This window comes from Scyliorhinus canicula, chromosome 1 (assembly GCF_902713615.1).
Source record: "Scyliorhinus canicula chromosome 1, sScyCan1.1, whole genome shotgun sequence".
NCBI classification, from domain to species: domain Eukaryota; kingdom Metazoa; phylum Chordata; class Chondrichthyes; order Carcharhiniformes; family Scyliorhinidae; genus Scyliorhinus; species Scyliorhinus canicula.
The window spans coordinates 246,159,421-246,169,772 of NC_052146.1; the positions used below are offsets into that span (position 1 = coordinate 246,159,421).

The following is a 10,352-nucleotide window of genomic DNA, read 5'->3' on the forward strand; positions in this document are numbered from 1 at the left end:
CCTGGTGTTGTCAGACTTCCTACTCTTCTAATTTTAACTGTGCATCTCCCCCTGTTGAACATTCTCTCAGATCCCAGCCCCCTGCCAAGTTAGTTTAAACACTCCCCAATAGGACGAGCAAACCTGCCTGCAAAGACACTGGTCCCATTTCAGTTCAGGTGCAACCCGTCCACCTTGTATAGGTCCCACAATCACCAAAAATGGTCCCAATGTCCCAGAAATCTAAAGCCCTTCCTCCTGCACCATCATGCTAGCAACCCATTCATTTGCACTAGCCTCATATTCAATACTCACTGGCAGAAGTAACCCAGAGATTACTACCTTCTGGGTCCTGGTTTAAAATCTACCTCGTAGCTCCTTAAATTCTGCTTGAAGGATCTAATCCCCCTTTCTACAAATAGGTCCTACAATATCTGACGGTTTGCCTTACTCCATCCGAATGCCCTGCAGCAGTTCAGTGGCATCCCTGATCCCGGCACCAGGGAGGCAACGTACCAGCTTGGAGTCTCTTTTGCCAAAAAGATTTGCAAAGTAAATGACCTGTACCACACCCCTGATAGGAAAAAAAACACTGGCTGTGCCACCTTAACCTGTTAAAGGTTTTGCAGCCAGGGCCCCAGTTATCCTGTTGGGACCTGCTGAAGGGTGGAAAGGTTTGAGAGCAGAGAGGAGGCACCAGCTGAGGAGGAGGGACTGGAGGGTGCCCCTGTTACACCCCTGGCTGCCAGGCCAGCACATGCAGGACTTGAATGTCCAATTAACTCACCTGATCAAAGAGCAGAGGGAGATTGTGGCACCCTGCTCAAACAATTTGAAGTGCTCTGCAGAGGCCAATCAGAGTGTAGTACCCCAACAGTCCATGATGTAGATATGGGAGACAACCCACCAATCAAATAAAATTGTCCTGGCTGAGCCCCGACAAGCTGGCTCAGGTCAGACAGAAAATCCAGTTTGTGTTGGATAATGACATTATCGAGCTGAGCCAGAGTATTTGGAGCTATCCCATTGGACTAATCCTGAAGCCAGATAGATCAAAACAGCTCTGCGTTGATTACTGATTACTGCAGGCTGACTCCTATCCAATCCCACACCTTGAGGATTGCATAGACAGGGTGGCTCACTTGGTCTACATTAGCAAGATCAACCTTTTGGAACGGTGCTGGTAAGTTCCCGTGACCCACAGGGCCAGAGAAATCTCAGCCTTTATCACCCCAGATGGCCTATCCCAAAGACCTTTTTAAAAGCCTTTCAGATGGTGACTAACAAGGTAGTAGCTGGGTTGAGAGTTGTGCAGAGCACCTGGATGATTTGATCATTTATTGTGACATCTGGAGTGATCATTGAAACCACCTGGAGACAGTGTTTCAGGGTTTGAAGGGGGCTTGATAAACAAGCCTGCAGTAAACTTGACAAAAGGTGAGTTTGCAAAAGCCAAAGTGACTTTACCTGGGGCATGTAGTGGAACAAGGAAACATGCTACCCCCACAAAGCCAAATTATGGGCCCTAATCTATCTTCCCTCTCCCAAAAAACAGAGGGAAATCAAACATTTTCCAGGAATTTGCGGGTTCTTGTGAAGGTTTATCTTGGACTGTAGCCGCCCTTAAAGAACACTCGAAGGTGGTATGTGGATAGAGGCATTCAAATGGAAAGTCATATTGATAAACAAGCCATAACCAGTTGCTCCAGACTTCAGTAAACCTTCTAGGGTGGTCAGAGATGCCAGCAATGTAGAGCTATCCTACTCCAGGAAGATGATTCCGGCATTGGGTGTTCATGGAAGATTTCGTACATCGCCTACAGAACCAATTTAGTCTCTGGGTACCTCCTTAATCTTGCATCAGCTGAATGCCTACAGTAAAAAATGTTTCATTGGATTCTGAATTTGGACTCTGGAAATCACATTCAGTTCTGTGCTTCTTGTATCTTAGAAATCCTTTTCTTTACCTCCTAACCACTTTATTGCATCTATGCCTGTTTGAGTGGTCTGGGAAGATTCTAACATCCCTTTCGCAAGTTGTGAATGTGAAAATAAACTAATATTCTGAGTTAATCCTGTTGTCTGTGGGTTATTAGTAAATTGGGTCACAAAAAGAGAGGTATTGGGAAAACGCAGCCATATATTTTAAAAATACCAAAACACCTTCTGATATAGGCAGGTAGAAGAGGCAATAGGTACACTTTGCCTGTCTCCCTCTCCTGTCTGTAACATCTGAATGATAAAATAAACACATAATAGTGCTCGCTTATTTGACTAAGCAACAGAATCTGATGCCTCTTTAAGATTGTGGAGGAGAAGTCTCGGGTGGATGGCAAGAAATGTTTTCTTACAGGGAGGGTAGAGGACCAGGTGGAAATGGTTGTCAAATGTTGAGGCATGTCCTTGGATTAGTTAAAGTAACAAAGAGATACTATAATGGCAAAAGGTTGGGGCTAGTACTCTGCACAGTTAACCAGGGAATTGGGACAGGAAGAATGTCACACAGTCAAACTAATGCAAGATCTTCTTCTGAATTGATCTTGCAATCTGTTTGGTTACATGGCTATCTTTGTTTCTCAACCTTAGCACTTTTCTGTGAGTCAGATCATTGTTTTTGATGTATCTCCTGTTGTGTGGGGTTGTCTCGCCAAGAGTTGCCAGAACAAGTTACCTCATATTCATAGCTGCCTGCCCAAATAATTATTCACACGTTACTCATAAGTTTTCTTTGGCCTCACAATGTGAACTATAATGCACAGATCTTTAGTAAATCATGCTTTCTATTGTCTGGTCTGTCCATCCATTTCACTCTTCTAAGTTGGATTGACCTTGGCACAACAGGTTGGTCAAATGGTTTGTTACGTTTATGAGTGCTCTGCTTTGCTAAGTGCCAAAGACGTGCTTGTTAGATGAATTGGACATTCTGAATTCTCCCTCAGTGTTAATGTAAGCCTACTTGTGGCACCAATAAAGATTGTTGTTGGTGTAATCAGTTGAGCATTATATTTGGAGTACCCCAATGAATCTGTACTTCTAGATTGTTCAAAGAATGAAGCAATTAATTCTCGAATGTCCACCAGGATAGGAAGAGGGTGGGTGAAGAGAAAAGGGACTGTACGAGCTGGTACTTTTAATGTGCTCTCTTGTTAGGACAACCACTGCAGAGCTTCAGACCTGTAAATAAATAAATAGTGTTCTAAAGACAATGCTAAAAATGTCAAGGCAGTCCATTGACATTTGAACACATAACATTATTCCTACTGAAAGTTTGTCCTTCTGTAGGGTGCAATCATCAATATAAGGAATTAGCGCAAAATCGATGACCCATTATTCTAATACTTCTTAAGAACTCATGATTATCTGAATGAATGCCAAATTGAGAATATGTAGCTGCTGAATATCAAGGTGCACCTAAGTCAACGGCAAAATATATCGTGCAACGTGGGGGTATGCGCCTGACCAGTAAGCATGTGAAATTGTGTGAGAAGACATCGAGTGGGCATCCCAATATAATTGTACACTTGCACAATATTTTGGTCGGCTGGCATGCGCGAGAGCCAGAGACAAGCCCTCCGACAATCCAACAGGCAATAGAGTCCGTTAAGGGGCCAGTTGAATGCAATTTTACGTAGCCCGTTTGCTTTTACGGTTGGCTGGCATGCCAATTGGAAAGGCGGCTTTTATGTTTAAGCTGCAACACTGAGCCAGGATGGGGCGAACTATCAGGGCTGAAATAAAAATTTAAAACCTGTCTGGAGGTTTGTGTATGAATGGACTGCCTTGACATTTTTAGCATTGTTTTTCGAACACTATTTATTTATTTACAGGTCTGAAGCTCTGCAGTACTGAACCTTTCACAATGTGTACTTCACTTTGGCTGCCTATTAATTGACCAGCCAGCATGCAATTACATTCCAGGGCTGAAGCGTGTTTCACGCCAGCTTCCAGGCCTGTCAAGTGCCTATGCCCAAAGAATGAAAAATTCTGGCTGATATTTTAAGCCATGGGCTGACTATGGACAGGGTGCAGATGTCTTGCGTAGTACAGTAAGATGTGTTATGCTCCCAGTTGATGTTCTAACTGGACGGGGAGGTCCAAGGATGGAACCCTGGCTCAAAAGGCCGTAACTTTAACTTTTCTTTATAAAACATGGAGGAACTGAGTCACAGGATCGCTAATTAGTTTTAACGAGAAAGTAGCATTTATTAAATATGAAAAATAGGACTTTGATACAGTATTTCTTACCCCCCCTTAGCTTATCAATTACACACAGATTTAAAGATTAACATGGATTACATAGTATACTTTAAGCTACAATGGCCTCATTAACACCCAAAATCCCCTTTTAAGCACACAAGATAACCCGTGATCAAATACACATACTCTGCTCTTAATGCAAGTTAGTATCTGTAGATTTCTCCTCAGAATCGACTAAAATTATTGTCATGTAAGAGGTTGCAAACTTCACTCACAATTAATCTTTCCCTTAGCGGGTTGCATTCCACTAGATTGAAAATCTAGTCCAAGTTTTTCAAATGACACTTTTAAACAAAACTTCTGCTCCACTTTCAACAGCAAATCCAATCTGGGATTTAATAATAATAATAATGATAATAATCGCTATTGTCACAAGTAGGCTTACATTAACACTGCAATAATGTTACTATGAAAAGCCCCCTAGTTGCCACATTCTGGCACCTGTTCGGATACACAGAGGGAGAATTCAGAATGTCCAATTCACCTGACAGCACGTCTTTGGACTGTGGGAGAAAACCGGAGCACCCGGAGGAAACCCACACAGACAGTGACCCAAGCCGGGAATCAAACCTTGGACCCAGGTGCTGTGAAGTGAGAGTGCTACCCACTGTGCTGACATGCTTTTGGGATTTCTTTGTCTTGACTGCTGTACAAACTGTTCATAATTGTTTTAACTATCAATTTCTCGACTCTAGTAAAAGAGCATCAAACTTTTGAATAAACTTTGCTATCCCACTTTAAATCTGGTTACTGCAGTTATCTAACTCAGAAAACTTTGTTTACTTTTCCTTGAATTCTGCTCAATCAATACGTTGGTTTCTGTTCTCTTAGCTTCAGTGGTCTTAAGACATTATTTCTGTCCCAATTCCCTGATTATCTGGACAGTAACTGGCCATTCTGGAAGCTTGCCTCTTTGCAGCTCCCATCCTCTCCAGTCTTCTTTATGGAAGAGTTAAGAGATGTTCACTCCCCTGTGTCCTGTCACCAACTGACACTAAAACGTAAAAGCATTTCTACCTTACAAGGGCCTCCAGTTGCTAAGTAACCACTGCTACTATTATTTATTCTTTATGCTGTATCTCTCTATAAACACAATAGAATCATAGTTGGAATCAAAACCAACCCCCATACATCCAAGCACCTCTAACCAGCATGAATCTAACTGTAGCTTTGCCCATCCAGACACAGAAACAGACTTAAAACTATACCTTTTTTCTAATGTTTCCCAATACAAACATAAATCCCTTAAAACGACCTTTGTTTTCCGAACAAAATTGCATGCTCAGTTTCATCAGTTGAGAACTGCTGAGCTCTGCACTGACAATAAAGTCCCATGAAAATAAAACTGAGCAGCAATGAATTACTTGAGTAGAAAACTACCCAGGTTTTCACAGGTCACAATTAATCCCATGAATTCAGTTCCTCAGAGCACCACTCACCTTGCAAAATGAGAGTTCAGTTCTTCACTGACTGGATACAGAACTGGTCGGTCATTGAAGGCAGAGAGTAGCAATGTAATGGTGCTTTTCTGATTGGAGGGCTGTGACTAGAGGTGTTCCGCAGGGATCAGTGCTGGGACCTTTGCTGTTCGTAGTATTTATAAATGATTTGGAGGAAAATGTAACTGGTCTGATTAGTAAGTTTGTGGACGACACAATGGTTGGTAGAATTTCAGACAGCGATGAGGACTGTCAGAGGATACAGAAGGATTTGGATCATTTGGAGGCTTGGGCGGAGAGATGGCAGATGGAGTTTAATCAGGACAAATGTGAGGTAATGCATTTTGGAAGGTCTAATACAGGTAGGGAATATACAGTGAATGGTAGAACCCTCAAGAGTATTGACAGCCAGAGAGATCTAGGTGTACAGGTCCACAGGTCACTGGTGGAGAAGGTAGTCAAGAAGGCATATGGCATTCTTGCCTTCATTGGCCGGGGCATTGAGTATAAAAATTGGCAAGTCATGTTGCAGCTGTATAGATCCTTAGTTAGGCCGCACTTGGAGTATAGAGTTCAATTCTGGTCGCCACACTACCAGAAGGATGTGGAGGCTTTCAAGAGGGTGCAGAAGAGATTTACCAGGATGTTGCCTGGTATGGAGGGCATTAGCTATGAGGAGAGGTTGAATAAACTTGGTTTGTTCTCACTGGAATGAAGGAGGTTGAGGGGCGACCTGATAGAGGTCTACAAAATTATGAGGGGCACAGACAGGGTAGATAGTCAGAGACTTTTTCCCCAGGGTAGAGGGGTCAATTCCTAGGGGGCATTGTTTAAGGTGCGAGGGACAAGGGTTAGAGGAGATGTACGAGGCAAGGTTTTTTTACACAGAGGTTAGTGGGAGCCTGGAACTCGCTGCCGGAGGAGGAAGCAGGGACGATAGTGACGTTTAAGGGGCATCTTGACAAATACATGAATAAGATGGGAATAGAGAGATACGGATCCCGGAAATGTAGAAGATTTTAGTTTAGACGGGCAGCATGGTCGGTACAGGCTTGGAGGGCCGAAGGGCCTGTTCCTGTGCTGTACCTTTCTTTGTTCTTTGATTACTCATATGAATTGAGACACAATTTCATTTATAGAAGACAGTTAATCTTATGAAATGACAACCCACTTTTTCACAGGGACTGCTCATGATATTCTGTTCTGTTCTCTTCATTATCTATTTTCATAGCAAGTAATGTATTAATTGTGTTCCACTTTAGAAGGTAGAAATGCAGAGACATCAGTTGATATCATTCACGATAAGAAGAAGAAAATAATGATTACCAGCTGGTTAACCAAATTCTTAGCAGAGCAGCTATTGACTATGAAATCCAAACTATCAGTAAGGAAAAGATACATTGTCCCTGCTGAAGTATGTGACCTATAGCCTCTGTCCATTGCTAAATCTTGCTGGTGTTGTATGGCTACTCTATAGGAAAATGCAGGTGCAAGAAGGTGCCCTGATAATCTGGCATTTGCACTGTCCTGAAAAGATGGACCTTTTACCTTTCTCCAAATGCATTGCAGTTTTAATGTAGATCTTCATTGCTATCTATGCTGATTTAGAGGTTTGATTCAAAATGAATTTGCGTATCTCAGATGAGGATTATAAAAGAAAGTTAGCTCATTTTGTTCTGTTACTCATCTGATATAAATCCACAGTGAAGCATTACCATTTTATTACATTAGTTGTGAGTGACTTTGTATTCAGACTGCAGCTATGAAAAAATGATCTTTTCCCAGACTGGGAGATTTCATTGCGATGAGTACTGTACTGAGTTTCAAAACATGTGCAAAATAGTGATTCCAACATTGAAATGACAAATTAATAATGTCATTAATTAATTAATGAATATCAATAAAAAAAGCATGTTCCCTCTCATGCTATTATGTCTCCTCTTTCGGTAACTTTCTTCAGCTATGCAACTCACTGGATCTCTGCGGTCCTTCAATTTAGGCCTCTTGTTTATCCCATATATGCCTTTAGATGTCAAATTTTGTTCAATACCTTTCCTGAGAAAAACCCTGCAATATCTCACAAGTTTAAAGTTGTTGTTTGATATAGTTATTTCTATTTTGAAATTTTTCGCACCTTAAATATATGGGGAGGTGGTAGTGCAGTGGTAATGACTCTGGACCAGTAATCCAGAGGCCACAGAGGAGGGCCCCCCCCCCCGGGGTGCTAATGCACTAGAGAATTTAAATTCAATTAATAAATCTGGAATATAAAGATAGTGTCAGTAGTCGTGATCATGAAACTATCGTCAATTGTTGTAAAAACCCAACTGGTTCACTAATGCCCCCTTTGGGAAGGAAATCTGTCATCCTTACCTGCTGTGGCCTCGAACATAGAACAGTACAGCACAGAACAGGCCCTTCGGCCCTCAATGTTGTGCCGAGCCATGATCACCCTACTCAAACCCATGTATCCACCCTATACCCGTAACCCAACAACCCCCCCCCCCCCTAACCTTACTTTTATTAGGACACTATGGGCAATTTAGCATGGCCAATCCACCTAACCCGCACATCTTTGGACTGTGGGAGGAAACCGGAGCACCCGGAGGAAACCCACGCACACAGGGGGAGGACGTGCAGACTCCACACAGACAGTGACCCAGCCGGGAATCGAACCTGGGACCCTGGAGCTGTGAAGCATTTATGCTAACCACCATGCTACCCTGCTGCCTATATTTGACTCTAGACCCACAGCAATGTGGTTGACTCTTAAATGCCCTCTGCATTTGGTTGAAGGGCAATTAGGAATTGACATTTGGCTGCTTTCTAAATTTCTGTACCTAAATTTTCCTGCTTATCCATATTTCCTAGTTTCTTATCAATGACATTGACCTTTTAGAAATTGTTTGCATTTGTAACATTTGTATTTGTTCTGAGAATAGTAAATGTTACATTGATCTTTCAGGGACGCTACTGGAAATTAGTGGGATGGTTGCTGTCCCGACCATTCCGTCAAAAGAGAGGCTGAAGCAGCCAACAACCACAAGGGCCTCAACTACAACACGACATCCAATGACACATTTGAAAAGAATAAGGCCTATGAAGAAAAACAATCTCCGAGAACGAGGAACGTACAAACCTTCCCATCAGAATGTCAGACCACGTGTTAAAAAACCAATATCAAGAAAGAGTATGACTAGAAAAGCACCAGTAATCCCACCACAGAGTGTAATAAAACCAGCCAAATCATCTCACCCAAATAGGAGTATCACAAGGCAGCACTCATCATCAGAGAGCAAGCTAACTAAAAAACGGAACAAGACTTCTCACAAAGGATTAAGAAAGAAAAAGGCCAAGAAGAAATATAATGCCAAGTCAGCTGAAAACAGAGCAAACCTTTCAAGATTAACTCCTAAGGCACAGCCACACAAGAAGACATGTTCCGTTTCAATAAAGAAAAAGAATAAAATTTACACACAACCCATTTCTTCACCCAAATCCATTACAAGCAGGTCATTAAAAAAGTCAGCTAAAAGAATTAAACGGACAGGATTTTCATATGAATGTGTAAAAGCTGGAAAAAGTGAGCAGAATGAATACTGTTGAAAGATTTCATTTAGAGACGAATGTGTTCTGTAAATATGAATCTCTGTGACCCACAGGGGATGTGCCTAATATGCACAAAAAAATCTGTTCAAATTCCAGAAACAAGAGTTCCACCACATTCACTATACACTGTCTGCAAGAGCATTGTTCAACAATAATATGCCGGGTAATAAGTCAATAAACAGGAAAGAGATCCCAGCCTGAGTTTGGTTAACCTGAAACCTAATGAGTATGTAACATTTCAAATTTGGGGGGCACGATTCTCTCACTCTGGGGCCGGCAGGAGAGCTCCCGGGGCGGGTGCGAATCGCACCATGCCGCCCGGACACTGGTCCGCCGATTCTCTGGAGAGCGGAGAATCGGCGTCATTGGCGTCGGCACGGCGCCGGTCGGGGGGGCGCTCTACTGCCCCCCCCCCGATGATTCTTGGCCTGGGATGGGCCGAGCGGCCATGCAAAAAACGCTGAGTCCTGCCGGCGCCATTCACACCTGCTCTTACCCGGCAGGACCTCGGCACGGATGCATCCGGGGGCGGGCTGGTGGGGGGGGGGCATCCGACCCCGGGGGGGGGCCCTCCTCTGTGGCCTGGCCCGCGATCGGGGCCTACCGATTGGCGGGTCGGCCTCTTGGGCTGGGGGCCTCTTCTGTTCCGCCCGGCCCCTGTACCCCTACGCCATGTTGTGTCAGGGCCAGCGCTGAGAAGGGAGCCACTGCGCATGGGCGCATTGCCGCCGGTCCCACTGCGCATGGGCGCATTGGCACCGGTCCCACTGCGCATGGGCGCATTGCCGCCGGTCCCACTGCACATGCGCGCATTGCCGCCGGTCCCACTTCGCATGCGCAGACCCGCGCCGCCCACCTGACGCCAGTTATCGGCAGCTGGAGCGGCGTGGGTCGCTCCAGTGCCATGCTGGCCCCCTGTAGGGGTCTGAATTGCTGCTTCTGAGGCCATATTGATGCCATCGAGAAACGCAACGCCGTTTACGATGGCGCCAACACTTAGCCTCAGGATCAGAGAATCCTGCCCATAGTGTATATAAGAATCTTATTATTCAAAAAGAATGAATTAGG

The 10,352-nt window shown here is 43.9% G+C and overlaps 1 protein-coding gene across 1 annotated transcript in view; it reads left to right on the top strand.

The window, feature by feature from the left end:
- Window positions 1–9,287, top strand: part of hhipl2 (HHIP-like 2) — a 54,923-nt gene extending 45,636 nt beyond the window's left edge. Inside the window, exon 12 of the mRNA XM_038793482.1 lies at window positions 8,641–9,287. Within this exon, the coding sequence (XP_038649410.1) occupies window positions 8,641–9,281 (641 nt within the window). The 3' untranslated portion in view covers window positions 9,282–9,287. The remainder of the gene's footprint in view (window positions 1–8,640) is intronic.
- The last annotated feature ends 1,065 nt before the right edge of the window (window positions 9,288–10,352 follow it).